General features: G+C 43.5%; 1 protein-coding gene across 1 annotated transcript in view; it reads left to right on the plus strand.

The window, feature by feature from the left end:
• dock11 (dedicator of cytokinesis 11) overlaps positions 1-20,113 on the plus strand; it is an 84,118-nt gene extending 64,005 nt beyond the window's left edge. Inside the window, 8 exon segments of the mRNA XM_061236062.1 lie at positions 683-805; positions 1,223-1,336; positions 2,036-2,182; positions 2,831-3,041; positions 4,974-5,164; positions 7,944-8,044; positions 10,177-10,315; positions 15,313-20,113. Coding sequence (XP_061092046.1) covers positions 683-805; positions 1,223-1,336; positions 2,036-2,182; positions 2,831-3,041; positions 4,974-5,164; positions 7,944-8,044; positions 10,177-10,315; positions 15,313-15,402 — 1,116 coding nt within the window. The 3' untranslated portion in view covers positions 15,403-20,113.
• The last annotated feature ends 116 nt before the right edge of the window (positions 20,114-20,229 follow it).

Below are 20,229 nucleotides of genomic sequence, written 5' to 3' on the forward strand. Positions count from 1 at the left end.
CTGCTTATAGAGCAAGCTCTATCAAATTTTATTATGTTCAGCAGTAGATCGCACTGGCCAAGCAAGAGTAGTTTGTTTATCCAAAACTCTTTCTGTCACTCTCGCCACATCTAGTTAACACATTGCGTACTGTTATGTGAAGACACAAGGTTGATCTCATTGTTGATTGGTTCAGGATGTGAACTTTGATTGATTCACGTTTCGGTTTTGAAAACAGAATGTTGGCTGATTTGTTTTCAGAAACCAGGGAACACATAATTTGAGGATATACCCACAATGTATAGTGCTAGATTTCTCTCACAACAGCTTTTTATGACTGCTACCAATTCATCATGACCATTCCCCGATATCTTGAAAAAGAAATAGTGTACGGTTACCAACTGCAGCTTTAACCTAAATGTCTCTCGTAAATGTCCAGCTGTATAAATATGATATATACACAGAGTGCATGTGCAAGCATCATTCTGGACAAGGGCACCTGCCCAATGCCTACATTGTTAGTGAAGCTTTACTGTGGTGGGGTTGTGATGCTCTCGATGCCTACAGTGTAAGTAAGCCTTTACTGTGGTGGGGTTGTGATGCTCTCGATGCCTCCAGTGTAAGTAAGCCTTTACTGTGGTGGGGTTGTGATGCTCTCGGTGCCTCCAGTGTAAGTAAACCTTAATGACGCTCTGTGACACAGGAGGTTCTGGTGGAGCATCTGGAGCTGTGTGTGGACGGGTTGTGGAAGGCGGAGAGATACGAGCTGATCACTCACGTCGCAAAGCTCATCGCCCCCGTCTACGAGAAACGCCACGAGTTCGAGGTGAGGCGTTCGAGGCTCAGAACGCCCTTCTAATAAAAAAGGAACCAGTGTATTTGAAAATGCTTCCATATACATAAAAAAATGCTTTTTTTGAAACAGTGTTGTTTTACCACTATGTTTAACAGCAGAGAAAACCCCCTGAACTATCTTTTATGAACTTGTAATTTGAGTTTGTGATGAGTGACAGATTGTTTCTTCATGCAAAATAGATTTGAAAAATAGAAATTCAATTAAGCTGCTTTATTTTAGAGCTTTACTGAAGGCGGGTCATCTTTCACCCTTAGGACAAGGGGAGTATACGGAAGGTTAAGACTACACAAGGGTTAAGCACAGATGTTTAAACAATCACGTGCTTGAGTGTCCGTGTCCTTGAAGACGTGTTTTCACCGAAGGCCTCCTGTCCTGTCTCCTGTGTAGAAGCTGAGTCGGCTGTATGACACGCTGCACCGGGCTTACAGCAAGGTCCTGGAGGTGATGCGGTCCGGTCGGAGGCTTCTGGGAACCTACTTCAGGGTGGCCTTCTACGGACAGGTGGGTGTCTCCGACACGCTCACATACACACACAGACACACACACACACTCCTCCTCCTGACTTTGTTACCCAGTGTGCGTGTGGCTGGGAGTTAATCACTCTGCATGTGCGTGGGTGTGAGCTGACACAATAACTAACCGCGCTGTGTGTGCATGCGTGTGTGTGTGTGTGCATGTTGGAGCAAGGAAAGTGGCGTTCATGTTGGGTGTGTGCTTGTATGTGTGTACATGTGTGTGTGTGTGTGTGTGTGGGTGTTGGAGCAAGGAAAGCGGTGTTCATGTTGGGTGTGTGCTTGTATGTGTGTGTTTGTGTGTGGTTTCCAGTACTTAGCAGATATAAGCAGCAGATGTAATAGAGGGACGCTCCCCAGGAGAAACAGAACAAAGTGCTTTCCAAAACATCTGCTAACACTGCATTATTTACTGTACATATTACACTTCTTTTGAGATCATTACATCTAGGCGTTCAGCAGTTGGAATGATGGAACAAAACTATCTATCGCCAACTGGCTCAACCTATTAACAGGAATCTCTGCTGAACAAAAACGTACCGCAGTCATGAAAAATAGCATCCAATCTTTCCAAGACTTATAATAATTAAATTTGACAGAAATCAGTTTGTGGGAAGTTCTTCCAGTCTTCTGTTGAATTGGCTGGCTGCTTTGTGCAAGTTTCTGTGGAACTGATATCTACTTGCAGGGCTTCTTTGAGGAGGAAGATGGGAAGGAGTATATCTACAAGGAGCCAAAACTGACCGGTCTGTCAGAAATCTCTCATCGTCTTCTCGGTCTCTACGGGGACAAGTTTGGAGCCGAGAACATCAAGATCATTCAGGACTCCAACAAGGTCATCACTTTTAACACATTTAATAAACTGTCTGTCTTCGAGGATAATATTTCAGAGTTTAATACTTTAAACATACTTTAAACTTTGCATAATACTTTAATGTTACGAAACATTCGTGACATGTCTTGCTTGCAGTAGACATATTTTCTGATGTATTATTTATTTAATATGTTTTCAATATATTCACAAACACTCAGTGAGCACTTTATTAGGTATTTATTGGACATATTTTTTTAGAATCTGCTTCTGCTGCTGTAGATCTATCCACTTAGAGTAATGGGCAGCCTGCAGCGTAGTGGTTAAGGTACATGACTGGGACACGCAAGGTCGGTGATTTGATCCAGGGTGTAGCCACAGTAAGATCCACACAGCTGTTGGGCCCTTGAGCAAGGCCCTTAACCCTGCATTGCTCCAGGGGAGGATTGTCTCCTGCTTAGTCTAATCAACTGTATGTTGCTCTGGATAAGAGTGTCTGCCAAAGGCCATTCATGTAACATAATGTAGAGGTTTGACATTTTGTGTGTTCAGAGATGCTTTTCTGCATAGCATCTGACCTCTCTCATTAATAACGCATTTCTGCCCGCATAACTAATAAATAAACCTAATAAACCTAATAAACCGCCCCTTGTCTCCTGTGTCATAACTCAGGTGAACCCCAAGGACCTGGATCCCAAGTTTGCCCACATCCAGGTCACCTTTGTGAAGCCTTACTTTGACGAGAAGGAGGCCGCAGAGAAGACGACGGACTTTGAGAAGTGCCATAACATCCACCGCTTCGTGTTCGAGACGCCATACACCCTGTCGGGGAAGAAGCACGGGGGCGTGGAGGAGCAGTGCAAGAGGAAGACCGTCCTCACGAGTGAGTCCAGCAGCAAGGCCGCGGGGTCAAACCTCCAAGGACGGGGCCCTTAACCCCATGGGCATGGCTTTTTCCTTCCTAGGCCACGTGGGTCCTGGATAAGATAGCGTACTCTGCAGAAACCAAAAAATGAGTCAGTCTCAACAAGTATTTTAGTCTTGTATCTATACTTAAATTCTTATTTCTATTATTATTGCCAGTGAGGTGAGACATTTTGACTCATTTCAAGATTTGCCAATGGGGTTGTGGCAGTACGAAGGCAGCTGTTGGCTGGGCGTTTGCACGTGTGGCCTGCGTGAGAGTACAGGTCTTTTGCGTGCACAGGAACGGAGAACTAGATGAGGCAGCGGAGGCAGGCCCCCAAAAAATGTCCACAAACCCACGGGAGGAAGTAGAAACAGGGAAGGATGAGTAGACAACTGCAATCGCAAATTACATCACACCTAACCGCACCCTGTCGGACAGTCACCTCAGAAAGGAAGACTTTCCGCATTCTGGTACCGTGTGCCCCACACTGCAAAAAACGTCTGTCTTAGCAAGTATCTTGGAATGAGACGTAATCTCTCAAGTAGAAAATGACCTTTTTGCTAAATGAGACATAAAACTAATGCCAGTGAGGTGAGACAGTTTGACTCATTTCAAGATTTGCCTAAAGGGTAAGAAAAATGAACTCTTACTCACGGTAACTCATTACACATCCAAAAATAGATAAGACAGACTTGTCAAAATGCACCTGTCCAGCTGGGGATTCGATAAAAAGGAAGAATTGAACCCTGGGAGTTTTTCAGTCAGGTATCTAAAGCGTCTGTACAAGTATTCAGTTTCGTGTGGGACATATACAATACCTGGTGTATTCAGGTATGCAAACTATCCTTGTAGTGTGTCCATTTAGTTTCAAAGAAAATGTTTACCTCCCGATGATGTACGGTATATCAAATGAGGTAAATGTACTGTAATACAAGTGCCATTTCCCAGGGAGAAGCCTTGGTTAGCTAAAACAGTAGTTCTACACAGCGCTGTGTTTCTGCGTTTTGCTGTGGGAATGTGATCAGGGCAGACACCACCTCATCTCTAATGGCCAGCTGTTGGAGGAGGGCCATTCTCACCGTTTGGGGTTGTAGGTTCCAGTTCTGGGCGGGGAACTTTGATTGTGCCCTTGAGGAACATACTTACGTATATTCCCTAAATACGTATCCACGTGTACAACTGGATTGTAGGCAACCCATGTCAGCTGTGTGAGGTGTGGCTCTGGATAAATGTGTCTGCCAATGCTTTAATTGTATTGGAAACGTATGTATCCCATGTTTGTTTCACCCATAGTGACAATCATAATGATACATGTCTCTGACTTGTCATTGCTATTGCTCTAGGAGTCAATACAGATGTATACATCAATATTTCTCATGCATGCAAACATACGCACGCACTTACATACACGCACTCACGTGCACCAACGGTAGGCTATGGACATATCTTGCACCTAGAATACAAATCTCACTCTTACATTTTTTACTTTTATTTTGATATTACTGTTGTTGATATATATTTTGTTATTATTAGTTTGCCATCACTTTATGTAGTTATATTATTTTTCTGTATGTTCTTTTTTGTGTTCCTTATAACACTGCTATTTCAACAATCTTTAGGTGGAGGCTTCAAATAAGCCCACTGGGCTTTCTGCCTCTTCCTGTTTATTATTTGTTATTGTTGCATTTCTTTAAATAGTGCAAAATAAATCTAAAAACTAAAAAAACTGAATGTAAATGGATAGAAGAGTGCTAAAACAAGGAAAGACGAAATACTGTTTAAACGTATTTAAGCCTACAGCTGTTTTCACTGAAACTAGTTTCATAAAACGCTTTAGATGATACATGGAAATAAACAATAAAGGTTTGTCGCAGCTGCCTCACAGAGAACCTCCCCCCTCCACAGCTGCCAACACATTCCCCTACGTGAAGAAGAGGGTGGAGGTTGTCGGGGAGAAGCAGGTGGAGCTGAAGCCCATCGATGTGGCCATCGACGAGATGAGGGACCGCACCAGCGAGCTCCAGAAGCTGTGCTCCAGCCCAGAGCTGGACATGATCCAGCTTCAGCTCAAACTGCAGGGCTGCGTCTCCGTGCAGGTGCCCCTGTGTGCACACACCTGTGACATCATCCACACTGTGTGCATGTACCTCTGACATCATCAACACTGTGTGCACATACAGTCATGTGAAAAAATTAGGACACCCCGTTAAATATTCAGTTATTCATTAAGAAATTATCACATATCGATGTCTAATCTTGTTTTTATTTATCTCTGGAAAAGAAAGTGATCTAATTGCAGGTAAACAACAAAAATGTACCTTGTTTTACTCATTAAACAAAAGACATCAACATAAATGCATATTCTAACTGAGGAAAAAGTTAGGACACCCTAATACCTAGTGTTACCCCCTTTGGCTGGAATAACTTCAGTGAGACGCTTCTTGTAACCATCTACCAGTCTCTGACATCGGTCTGAGGAAAGTTTGCCCCACTCCTCAACGCAGAATTCTTTAACCTGTGAGATGTTTGAGGGGTTTCTTGCATGTACAGCCCGTTTCAAGTCACCCCACAGCATCTCAATGGGATTAAGATCTGGGCTTTGACTGGGCCATTCCAGGACTCTCCACTTCTTAGTTTTCAGCCAGTCCTTGGTGGATTTACTGGTATGTTTTGGGTCATTGTCTTGTTGCAGGGTCCAGTTCCGCTTCAGCTTTAATTTTTTTACAGATGGTCTCACATGTTCCTCAAGCACCCGCTGGTACACTGTAGAACTCATGATAGATTCTATGATGGTGAGCTGGCCAGGTTCTGCTGCAGCAAAGCATCCCCAAACCATGACACTTCCACCTCCATGCTTCACAGTTGGTATGAGGTTCTTTTCCTGGAATGCTGTATTTGGTGTGCACCAAACATGTCCTCTGTTCTGGTGTACAAATAATTCAATTTTAGACTCATCTTTCCAAAGAACATTATTCCAGAAGTCCTAGTCTTTGTCCATGTTCTCTCTGGCAAACTTCAGGCTGGCCTTAATGTTTCTCTTGGAGAGTAAAGGTTTCTTCCTTGCACACCTCCCATGAAAGTTATGCAGTCTCTTTCTGATTGTAGAGGCATGCACTGTCACATCAACAGTCGCCAGAGCCTGCTGTAGGTCCCGTGATGACATTTTAGGGGTTTTGGAGACTTCTATTAGCATCTTGCGGTTTGCTCTCGGGGTGAACTTGCTTGGACGGCCAGACCTGGTCATGTTGGCAGTTGTTTTGAATGTCCTCACTATTTTCCGGACAGTGGAATGGCTGATTTCAAAATCTTTTGAGATCTTTTTAAATCCCTTGCCAGACTAATAAGCTGCTACAATCTTGTTTCTGAAGGCCTCTGACAGGTCTTTCGATCTCACCATGGTGTTCACTCTCACGTCAACAGTCAGGAGCACACCAAACTAAATGTCTGAGGTTTAAATAGGGCAAGCCAAAATGCTTTTAGGTGGGAAAAAATGTGGGGGTGTCCTAATTTATTCCTCACCAGAAATTGCATTTTTATTTTATTACATTTTACAGAAAGTTTTGAAAAGGATTTTCTTCAGTTTTACTTGTTTAGTTATATTACTTGAATCTCTCAGTTTTGTTAAAATTGATATTAAATATCTAAAAATGTTTAAAAAACACAATTTTCCATAGGGTGTCCAAATTTTTTCACATGACTGTACATGTGATATCAACACTGCACTCATGTACATATGACATGATCAACACTGCTTGCACATACCTCTGACATCAACAACACTGCGTGCACGTACATATGACATCATCAACACTGCGCACACTTACCTCTGACATCATCAACACTGCATGCACGTACATATGATATCATCAACACTGCGCGCACGTACCTCTGACATCATCAACACTGCGTGCACGTACATATGATATCATCAACACTGTGTGCACGTACATATGACATCATCAACACTGCGCACACTTACCTCTGACATCATCAACATTGTGCACACGTACCTCTGACATCATCAACACTGCGTGCACGTACATATGATATCATCAACACTGCGCGCATGTACCTCTGACATCAACACTGCATGCACGTACATATGATATCATCAACACTGTGTGCACGTACATATGATATCATCAACACTGCGCGCACGTACCTCTGACATCATCAACGCTGTGCACACGTACCTCTGACATCATCAACACTGCGTGCACGTACATATGATATCATCAACACTGCGCGCATGTACCTCTGACATCAACACTGCATGCACGTACATATGACATCATCAACACTGCGTGCACGTACATATGATATCATCAACACTGCGCGCACGTACCTCTGACATCATCAACGCTGTGCACACGTACCTCTGACATCATCAACACTGCGTGCACGTACATATGATATCATCAACACTGCGCACATGTACCTCTGACATCATCAACACTGCGTGCATGTACATATGATATCATCAACACTGCACGCACGTACATATGACATCATCAACACTGCGTGCATGTACATATGATATCATCAACACTCCATGTACATATATGACCTCACTGGGACTGTGCACTATCACTCTACTTGGAATAATTCATTTTAGAATGAAAATATTTACAATTTCAAAAATGTAAAATTGATTTTAAAAAACTGTATAATTCAGGATTTTATGAATGGTAATTTTGTTGAATATGATTCCTGAAGTTTTTATATTATATTATAAGCTTTTATTGTCCCTGTAAGGTTGTAAGGTTCATATGAGCCGGCAGATACCCAGTAGATGAAAAGGGATTGATGAGCTATGAATGGATTGATTAATGGTGTCTGAAGGGTAGGTTGATTGACGCTGTCTGTCTGCCCCAGGTGAACGCAGGTCCAATGGCTTATGCCCGGGCCTTCCTCCATGACGCCAAGGCCAGCCAGTACAGCAGTAAGAAGGTGAAGGAGCTGAAGGACATTTTCCGGTAAGGCCTCATCAGCAGTGCGGTGGAGTATGGAAAGCCAAAAAATGTCTCAGAAAATGCTTCACGATTATGGACAAGACGATAATTGTCATGTAAACAGGGGAAGACTGTATGTCTTTAGACCAATAGAAAGAACGTATCAACATGTCAGTTCATTTTTGACGTGTTATCATTTGAAGTTACATTACATGTAATTTGGCTGATGCTTTTATCCAAAGCGACTTACAGTTGATTAGACTAAGCAGGAGACTCTCCTGGAGCAATGCAGGGTTAAGGGCCTTGCTCGAGCAACGGCTGTGCGGAGCTTATTGCGGCTACAGCGGGGATCGAACCACTGAGCTTGCGTGTCCCAGTCATTTACCTTAACCACTACGCTACAGGCCGGCATGATGAGGTATTTCCGATGGATGGGAAGCCAGGCTTAGCTTACAGTAAGGGGCACATCACAGTCTCATGAACATGTACAGAACGCATCAGCGCACTCACAATGTTGTGGCAGTGACGCTTGGCTTGTTAAACATTGCACGGTGCATTCTCTGAAACAGCTGCAAGCTCTCTGATATTCAGTATGCACTCCAACGCACAGTTTCCAGACCTGTACATATTCTTCTTGTTCCTGCTGAATCAACTCTTAAGCAAAACATCTTCATCATACAGCTGGGAAAAATTACTTCTGACCAACAAACAGACGCAAGCACACGTGTAATTGCTTAAAACTCATCCCTTAAGTGCACATGGTCTTCCACACCGATAGACGCACAGTTATTGCAATGCGAATGACTGAGGTTCTTTTAAGCCTGTTGAGGTCATGTGATAATGCAAAGCCATGTCACGATGATTTAAGATGCATACACACACACACACACACACACACACACACACACACACACTCACACACACACACACACACACACACACACACACACACTCACACACACACACACACACACACACACACACTCACACACACACACACTCACACACACACTCACACACACACTCACATGCACACATACAGTAATGCATGCATACATACATACACACACACACACACACACACTCACATGCACACACACACTCACATGCACACATACAGTAATGCACGCATACATACATACACACACACACACTCACATGCACACATACAGTAATGCACGCATACATACATACAAACACACACACACACACAAACTCACATGCACACATACAGTAATGCACGCATACATACATACACACACACACACACATACACACATACAGTAATGCACGCATACATACATACACACACACACACACACACATACACACATACTCACACACATAAACGCATACACACACTCTCACACACACACATACCCACACACACATAGACGCATACGCACACTCACACAAACGTACACACACATGCACATGCGCACACACACATACACGCATGCACGCATACACACACACTCGCACTCATACACTCACACGAACGCACACACACACACACTCACACACACGCAAACATGCACGCACACATACACATGCATGCACACACACTCACATGCACACACACTCACGCGCACATATACATGCATGCACACACACTCACATGCACACACACTCACGCGCACATATACATGCATGCACCCATACACGCGCACACATACACGCACGTATACATACACACATGCACACTCACTTTCTGGTTGTGTCACGATGAGACATATTTTTTAAGACGTTTTTGCATTAGTGGCTTTGAATGGTTTTAGTTTATTCTGGCCCCTCTGAAGAGACGATTGACTGGCAAGCACAAGTTCCATAGAAAAAAGTTCGACAATATTTCAGATTAATGACAGTAATCCATCACCATTTAGGCCAGTTTTATAGTCTGAATTTGGTGCCTGTTGCCATAGGAACGGCAGTGCTTTGGAAAAGGCCTTTCCAGCTGGACTCCCCCCTGATGTTTTGATGTTGGAAGCGGTGTGGGTTTCCCATTAAAAAAGAGGGAGCGTGGTGCTGCCTTCTGTTTATTGTGGTTCTTCTGAGTAAAGGGGAAAGGAGAGGACTAGTTTCACAGTGTTTCTGGAAAGACGGGTGGAGGAGGGATGAGCAGTGTCTGGCTCCTGACTCCCCCCTCCCTGCCGCAGGAGGTTTGTCCAGGCCTGCAGCGTGGCGTTGGACATCAATGAGCGGCTCATCAAAGAAGATCAGTTTGAGTACCAGGAAGGGCTGAAGGGCAACTTCAAGGACATGGTGAAGGAGCTGTCTGACATCATCCACGAGCAGGTGAGTGGCTGCAGCCCTCAGTGTGACCTTCTGATTCTGAGCCGCTCAGGACACTCACACTCACACACACGCATACGCACACTCACACACACGCATACACACACTCACACACACACCCTCACCCCCACACACACTCACACAAACGCACACACACACTCACATGCACACATACACACACACATGTACACAGACACATACACACACAAACGCGCACTCACACGCACACACATACATACACACGCATACACACACACCCTCACACACACAAGTACACAGACACATACGCACACACAAACGCGCACTCACACGCACACACATACATACACACGCATACACACACACCCTCACACACGCACACACTCACACAAACGCACACACACACTCACATGCACACATACACACACACACAAACGCGCACTCACACGCACACACACTCGCATGCACACACACACACATACATACACACACATACACACACACACCCTCACACATGCACACACACACACAAACGCACACACACACTCACATGCACTCATACACGCATACATACACAGACACATACACACACACACACACAAACGCATACTCATACACACTCACACAAATGCACACACACTCGCACACACGCACACACACATTTTCAATTAATTTCTGTTTTATTTGTATAACACACCCATACTCACGCACTTTCACATCCCTGCAGACATTTCTGCAGTGTTGAGTGATTACACAGCTGTGTTTTTATTGTTCTTACAGAAAAAAAGGTTCTGTCATTTTCAAATATTTTAATATTCAAATCCTGTATTCAGTCTTTGTTATATTACTCTTACCAAATTTCTTTTAAATACAGTGTGGTCAATAAGTATTTGGACAGTAACACAATCCTTGTTATTTGACTCTGTACTGCAGTGTATGAAGTTTGAAATGAAAGAATTTGAGGTTAGTGCAGTCTGTCAGCTCTAATTTCAGGGTATATACAGCCATGTAACTTCCTGATGAGGCTCTTTGGCTGCAACATGTCAGTCTGGTTTTAATATTCGGCATGATATTAAAGGCTTTTTAGATACAAAGGGTGCCTTGGAATTTTTTGCTCATATTTTCTTCCATCGATATTGGGTAATCTGTTTAGGAATTAGGCTACAGCCTTTTTTATACATGGTCCACAACATCACACAATCATTATTCATTATCATTATTTAAGTATTTTATATTGATTACCTTTATAGAATTTGTTGGTCTTTATTAGACTTATTTTTGACTTATGAAGTCTTATGCTGCTGTAGCCTGTCCACTTAGAGGTTTGATGCTGTTGTATGTGGTTGTAGGGAACCCTGCATTGCTCCAGGGGAAGATTGTCTCCTGCTTAGTCTAATCAACTGTACGTCGCTCTGGATAAGAGCGTCTGCCTAATGCCAATAATGTAATGTAATGTTATTTGTCTGTCACCTTCCTGTCAACTTCAACCAGTCTGGCCCTTCTCCTCTGACCTCTCTCATTAACAAGGTGTGTCTGCCTGCAGAACTGCTGCTCACTGGATGTTTTTTAGTTTTTCACACCATTCTCTGCAACCTCTAGAGACTGTAGTGTGTGAAAATCACAGGAGATCAGCAGTTTCTGAGATACTCAAACCACCCTGTCTAGCACATCATTTCATTTCATCATTTCATGGTCAAAGTCACTTAGATCATGTTTCTTCCCCATTCTGACATTTGGGCTGAACAACAGCTGAACCTCATGACCACGTCTGCATACATTTATGCATTTAGTTGCTGCCACATGATTGGCTGATTAAATATTTGCATTAAAAAGCTGGTGAAAATTCCTCAATGCAGAAATTTTCAGAATCATTGATATCTTTGGCATATCCCCTCTTCAGTTCAGACCACAGGTTACTGATGGGATTTCATCTGGAGACTGAGATGACCATTGCAGAACATGGATGTTGTTTTCACTTAACTGTCTCATTATGGGTTTTGAGGTACAGTATGTTTGGAGTCCTTGTCCTGCTGGTGAATGTACCAACAACCAAATCTCAACTTCCAGACAACAGATTTTCAGCCAAAAGATTATGGTACTTTATGAATTCATTGCGTGATTGATCTTAAATAGTGCCTTTGGACCATTGGCAGCAAAACATCTTCAACACATCAATCCATCGCTATGTTTTACTGTAGGTATGAGGAGTCCTTGCATGCATTCTTTTACTGCCAAACATGCTGATCTCATCTGACCGTAGCACTCTCTTCCAATCATACTTCCAGTGACATTTGGCAAACTCCAGATGCTTGGCTTTGTTTATTGTGCTCATTAAGGCATGTCTTTCTCGCTACTCTCCTAAAGAGTCTAGTGGAATGGAGGTGCCATTTTTTTGTGTATATGTGTGTGTTTGTGTAAGTGTGTGTGTGAGAGAGTTTGTGTAAGTGCGTGTGTGTGTGTGGGTATATGTGTGTGTTTGTGTAAGTGTGTGTGTGAGAGAGTTTGTGTAAGTGTGTGTGTGTGTGTGTGTGAGTGGGTATATGTGTGTGTTTGTGTAAGTGTGTGTGTGTGTGTGTTGGTATATGTGTGTGTTGAACAGGCTGATAAGACACTGCAGCACATGAGTGGGGAGGGAGTAACCCCGGTCCCCAGTCATTTTCCCAAATCATCATCAATTAAGATGAATTCAGGATCGATTAGCTGATCCAAGATCAGAGTGTCAGGACACAGGGTAATGTTGCACATGTTCAGTAAGCCTACCAAGTGTTTTTTTTTTCATGTTGATCCTTTAACCGTTTAATGTTCTTGGGAGTTATGGCCTAGTATAGTTGGGCAGCAAACAAGTTTGACATGTTTTTAATGTTGATTTTAATACTTTAATGCTTTGGACAGCAAACCACAGAAGTTTGACCAGTTTTTAATGTTGATTTTAATGTTTGAATGCTTTGGACAGCAAACAACAGAAGTTTGATATGTTTTTAATGTACCACTCATATGGGAGGGCATATGAGAGGTAGAAATTAATGCAAGAGGGGTAATCACAAGAAAGAAATAAAATATGCTGATAAATCTGAATGTTATTTTCTCAACTCATGTCGGCTATATGTATGCAAGGCGAAAAAAATGTGTCTTAGCAAGTTTTGTTATGAGACTTTAAATATTATTCTTTAAAATATTAGCTTGTCTTTAGTTACTTTAGGCTTTTCATGTGAAATTGCCTTAACACTTTGGCACATCTTGAAATGAGTCAAACTGTCACCTCCTCTTTTAGGAAGTCATATTTAGCAGAAAGGTAATAGTCTAAATGTAAAATACTTGTCTTATTTTTAGGTTTTTTGGAATGCATTAAGTCATTTTTAGTGTATAACAGCTTGATGCATAAATGATACACAACTTGTTTTCATCAGTGCCTGAAATCTTCTGCATGATGGGTTATCTGGAAGCTGCCCACCTCAAGCTCACACACTGCAAAAAAAAGTCAACAACAGTCTTTTTGTCTTATATTTAGACTTAAGATCTTATTTCTATTATGGTTTTGCTAAATAAAGCTAAACTATTGCCAATGAGGTGAGGCATTTTGGCTAATATTTTCCACCTGAGAGAAGAAAAGAGGACAGAGCGTGTCCTTTAGTGAAATGTTCTGAATGTAGAGGAAAAACCACAAGTTAATCTTCGCTCGCCACGTGTGTTGATAGTGAGAGCAGATGATATCCATCGACGCCCCTTCCGGATGAATGACAGGGCTAAACTTACACCAGCAGTTCAAATTAAACAGTGAACTCTGCAACAGGCAGAATAAAAATGAATAAAATTGGGAATCTCCTTCTAATGTGGATTCTAAACAGGGTTCCAAATCCATCCAGCCCATGATTAACAGGTCCATTGACGTAGGTCTAATATTTTTTGGGTCTGCTTATGATTAAATAAAATAAATCAAGATGATAGTTTCTCGTTGAGAGAGAAGAATGTAAATGGTTTACGGTTACCTTCCTGTCAGCTTTGACCAGTCTGGCCCTTCTCCTCTGACCTCTCTGATTAACAAGGCGCTTTCCCCCACAGAACTGGAAGTTTTTTGTTTTTCTCACCATTCTCTGGAGACTTGAGAGACTGTCATGCTTGAAAATCCCAGGAGATTAGCCGTTTCTGAGATACTTAATCCACCCCGTGTGGACCGACATGGTCAGAAGTCATTTACAGTAGATTGCATTTCTTCCCCATTTTTATGTTTGGTCGAACCATAACTGAACCTCTTGACCAAGTGTGCACGCTTTTATGCATTGAGTTGTTGCCACATTGGCTGATTGGATATTTGCATTAGCGAGCTGGTGCTGTATAGGTGTACATAATAAAGTGTAGGTGAGCTGCATGGTTGGGTGGAGAAAAGCCAAGTCATTTTCAGTTTTTTTTTTTTTTTGCCCAATCAGGATGCATACCTGCACCAGCTCAAGCAAAGCACTCAAACTGCTGTTTCTTGCTCATTGCTGTCCCTGATGATTCTTCTAACTTTTCTTCTTTCTTCTGTTTGTTTTCCCCTCTCTAAAACATGCTGGCCCAATCTTCAGATATAAGGACAGCCTGGGTAATACAACAAAATCAAATAAATGATCTTTGTTTGGATGTCTGGTCACCGCTGACTGCATGTTTCATCAAAGACCTTGTTGCCTGTCATGGGTTAGCTGCTAGTGCTAGCACAGAGCAATGGTTCCTAATCCTCTCCACAGGGACCCCCAGCCAGATCCAGGTATTTCATGTGCTCCGCCTGAAGCACACCTGATACAACTAATCAGGTGCCTTAGCAGTTGTTTCAGGTGTGCTTGAGGAGGAACATGTTTGGATTCGGCTGGGTGTAACCAGAGGAGGGGTTTGGGAACTACTGGCCTGGCCTAGGGAATTCGGGTTGCATGACCGATGGTAACCATACGTGTGTCATTTTCATCCTGTGCTTTGTATTGGTTTTCCTAACCTTTCGTGCCCTTGTTTTGGTTCTTGTTTTTAACCGCTGTTGTGTTGTGGTCCCACAGATCTTCCAGGAGGACATGATGCGCTCCCTGCTGCAGAACTCGATGCATGTGTTCCGTGCCATCAGCGGGACCACCCCTGACCTGGACTGAGATCCCACCATCAGCGGGGTCAACCCCTGACCTGGACTGAGATCCCACCATCAGCGGGTCAACCCCTGACCTGGACTGAGATCCCACCATCAGCGGGGTCAACCCCTGACGTGGACTGAGATCCCACCATCAGCGGGGTCAACCCCTGACCTGGACTGAGATCCCACCATCAGCGGGGTCAACCCCTGACCTGGACTGAGGTCCCACCATCAGCGGGGTCAGCCCCTGACCTGGACTGAGATCCCACCATCAGCGGGGTCAACCCCTGACCTGGACTGAGATCCCACCATCAGCGGGGTCAACCCCTGACCTGGACTGAGATCCCACCATCAGCGGGGTCAACCCCTGACCTGGACTGAGATCCCACCATCAGCGGGGTCAGCCCCTGACCTGGACTGAGATCCCACCATCAGCGGGGTCAACCCCTGACCTGGACTGAGATCCCACCATCAGCGGGGTCAACCCCTGACCTGGACTGAGATCCCACCATCAGCAGGGTCAACCCCTCACCTGAGATCCTGTCATCAGCTTGACTGACCAGCCTTGCAGGCACCACCAGCTAAACCAACTTCCCCCCCGGGATACTGGAATGTCAGAGCACTGCCTGTACAGCAACACAGCAGCCCTGCTATTCTACGAAGATAAAATAACACACTGTCAGAGCCGGCCACTGATATAAACACTCCATGCCGTTGTTTCAGGCCGAAACCATCCCTGGACCGCACGCTTTTAGAATGTGACTATGTGATTTGACGACTTGTGACCCCATGGTGCTCCAACATAACAACATTCTTGTTTCGGGCCGCCAAAGCCGCAGAGGCTGGCGTGAGTACAGATTTCTCATCGGTCACAAATCTTGGAAGTTGCCCAATTTCTGGTTCTGGTGTCATTGTGCTGTATCGACTCCTTATTGGATACAGTTTACTGAGTAGCCGACTGCTAGCAACTACAGCTAAGAATGCTACCTAGCTAGTTAGCTAGCAGTTCTGGCAGTTGAATGTTAACTCACTGCTGGAATTCACAACTGCGAGCTCACTGGTTACTAGGTAGCCTTCTTAGCTATAGCTAACGTGCTAGCGGTGGGCTATTACGCGAACTAATGGAACGGTATATCACAATGATGCCAGAACCGGAAATATGGCTACACACGATTTGTAGGCTACGCAAATGTGCTCTGCACTCTGTTGCAACAGTAACACCACACAGACTTGCATTCCAGGCCACCTACTACCACCAAAGAAAACATGTTTCTTCCGCATTCCCTTCCTCACTCGCTCAGCCCAACATTTTATGTGGTATCTGGAGGCATGACATATGTGAAAGTGAGATTTCCTGAAATGACTCAAACTGTCTCAATAAGATCAGAATTTTAATAAGAAGATTTTAAGTATGATTATAAGACTAAAATACTAGTTGAGATTGTCTAATTTATTTGGCTTGTGCGGTGTTTACACAATGACTTTGAACTGAAACCGTAGCGTCAGCCAGAAAGTAGCTATTGTTAAAGGCTGTTGGCCTACGCGCTGCTGGGTGCAGCGCAGTTTGATGACTCATGGGCCCTGTCAGACCGGTTAAGGGGACTGAAGGGTGCGGCACTCTGCAAACGCTGGCAGCCACTGTGTTTGTACACTTCAGTCACTCTGCAGGGTCTCTGGCCTTACATGGCCATTGCACTTAAGCTGCTGGGTACAGCCGCGCTCCCGTGAGCACCGATGATAAATTGGGATGCGGGACGGCCCCTGCTCCAAGATCGGGGCTCAGTTTTCCAGTCCCAGTCAATTCAGAATGAGACGAACGGGGGAAAATGGGTGAATTCACCCCAGGCTTAGGGAGCGGGCCTTCGGTGCACAGCCACTGCAACCCCGAGCAATGAAACGTTACGTTTTTTGAAGAATAGGTGGATTGTGGAATGTTTGGAATGTCCAAGTCAGTCTTCTGGAACGGCATTGCTTTCTGTTATCAGCAGTGATTGTTACATCAGCATTAGAATGTTCAGTTAAGAACACTGTAATCACATATTTGTGATCGCAAGACACATTACCGCTGAAATGCATTGTGATTCCTCTGCCTTTCTTTGGGTTTTCTATAGGGTGCCTTAGTCCATAATGGGTTAAAGGGTTAAACTAAACCCCAAAGCGTGTGCAATTTTGGCTTTCCAATAACAAAGAGAATGCAAAACTGTCAACACAGATGAGGCTGCAGGATGATAGGTGTCTCTCAAGTTTTGCAGAAACTCCAGCTTCCACAAAAAGGGCTTTTTTAAAAACGATTTATCCCTCATATTATTTAAAAAATATAAACGCAAGTTACTCCTCCTCACCCCCAACCCCTCCTCCTCTCTCCCTCAGCTCCTCCTCCTCTCTCCCTCAGCTATTCCTCCTCTCTCCCTCAGCTCCTCCTCTCCCCCTCTACTCCTTTCTCCCAGATACTACTCCTCCTCACCCCAACTCCTCCTCCTCTCTCCCTCAGCTATTCCTCCTCTTCCCCAACTCCTCCTCTCTCCCTCAGCTACTCTTCCTCCTCTCTCCCCAGCTCCTCCTCCTCTCTCCCTCAGCTACTCTTCCTATCTCCCCCAGCTCCTCCTCTCCCCCAGCTGCTCCTCCTCTCTCCCCCACAGTTCCCTCTGTCCCCTCAGAGTGCGGCCATGCCCTTTGCCCTTTGCCCTTATCCCGTTCGGAAGCAAAGTGCCTACCCGTTTGTGTGCAAGTCATGTTTGACCCCTAACCATCGCAGCCTGAATTGACTGAACGTGAAGTGGAACTGGCCCCAGTCTTGCCCTGAGTGCCTAATGTCCCTCTGGTCGTTCCGCATTCATTTCCCTCCAGCTTTAGTTCCTTTATTAGGGGAGACACCAATCATCCAGTGACTGTAGAACTGCACTGCACAAACAAAAAATAAACGAATCTTAACAAGTATTATATTATTATATGTTATATCTTTTACTTTTTTTCATAAGTAAGACAAAACGTTTGTTTCGTGAGACAGTTTTACTCATTTCTAAACTTGCCAATGGGGTAAGATAATTTCACTCGACAAACAAAAAGTAACTAAAGGCAATTAGTAGACAATATTCTCTACTTAAGGGGAAAACGGTAGATTTTAAGTCTCAAGACCGGTTAAGACAGACTTTTTTTTTTGCGGTGTTAGATGGGGAATGAGACATACAATCTTTTTCTCTCTCCCTCTCACATAGAAAATACTAGCTTTTTTTAAGTTACTGTTTGCTTGGCAAGTAATATTTTTTTTACCCCATTCGCAAATCTTGAAAGGAGTCAAACTGTCACACATTGTATCTCACCACAATATTTTCTCATTTAACAAAAACGATATTTTAATAATAGCAATGATTTTACATCTAAAATATAAGTCTGGAATGCTTGTTGAGACGGACATATTCTTTGGTTTTTGCAGTGAGTTTGCAGCAGTAGCACATTTAAGCAAGGCCAGTGCAGTCCTCCAGTGCAACAGCTCCACATCTCAACTAATGGACAAAATAAAAAGATGCAAGTGCTTGGCTGCCCCTGCTTTGGAAAGGCAGACTGACATTCTCCCAAGCCAACTGAGGGCTAGGCTGCAATGGGAGTGGGCAGTAAATATGGTGTGACACTCCAAACTGAGAGAGAAAAAAGAAAGAATAATAATAAACAGTGTTGACCTGTAATATGCATGCAGTGGTGACTGCAGTGTGGTCAAGGTATGCAGTTGTAATTACAGAACTGTACAGGCTCATAACACTTGATGGTATTTTGAAGAATCATACTAGGTGTACAGGTGTACCACAGACTCTACTGATCATTGGTGAATAGGCCAGCTGATAATTAGCAGTGCGTGCAATGCCCTCCCCCAGTTCAATTCAACTACAATTCATCATTTGAATGTGCTACCAACTGCAACAATAAGAGTGGGTCAATGTCTTGTGTGAAAACATTTTGCATTTGGGGTTGTGTAGTGTGTGACACAACAGAGAAGGTAAAACTGTCTTCTGTCGTTTAGTCGTTTATAATTTGGCCTCTGTTTCTAGTCGTTCCTTCCCAGACCAGGTTTCTGATTTTGTGGTTTCCTTCCCAAAGAAAGTATTGTTTGAAGTTGTATGCATTTTTATATTTCAGTGTAGCCTATTTCATTTTATTTAACTGGGGAGTAAAATAAAATAACTTCCATTTATTTAACTAAAGGGGGTAAAGTTGATGCCTGGTGAAAGTGGGTTTGCGTACTTGGGAGGATGTGATTTTAGGATGTAGCCTAAGTACTACCATTGGGTGAGATGCGTAATCACTGCCCATTGCACGGATTATTTGGCGGGAAAACTACTTCGCTACCCATACCTGACATAGCCTACAGTATATGGGGAATTACTATTATCCATCCCCGTCGTCTCGTGCCACGGAGACATTCTCTCTCCTCAGGAACATCACCCTTAACCTTGAGGTAGCCTGACTAACTCACGTACTGTTATACAGTATTTCACAAGTGCTGCACTGAAAAAATAAAGTATATGCAGATTTCTATTATATAATATAAAGTTTTAAAATGTAAATGGCATATGTATGTAGGCCATTCATAGGCTATTGGCCTAGTGCTGCTGATGCAACTCATTGAAGATACGTGTTACTTTGTGTATTTTCTTTTTATTGCGTTGTATATTAGTTCACATGCCTGTTCAAAGATACTTTTTAAACATTTTTTAAATAAAATGCATTTTGAAAATCAACGCCTTGTGCTGGTGTGCGTGTGCTGAAAGATTTATTTGAAAACCGTTTTAGCTTACGATGTAAATTGTTTAGCCTATTTAAAACACACTTTTGAAAATACTTTGACATTCTCAAT

This window comes from Conger conger, chromosome 3 (genome assembly GCF_963514075.1).
Source record: "Conger conger chromosome 3, fConCon1.1, whole genome shotgun sequence".
Lineage (NCBI taxonomy): Eukaryota > Metazoa > Chordata > Actinopteri > Anguilliformes > Congridae > Conger > Conger conger.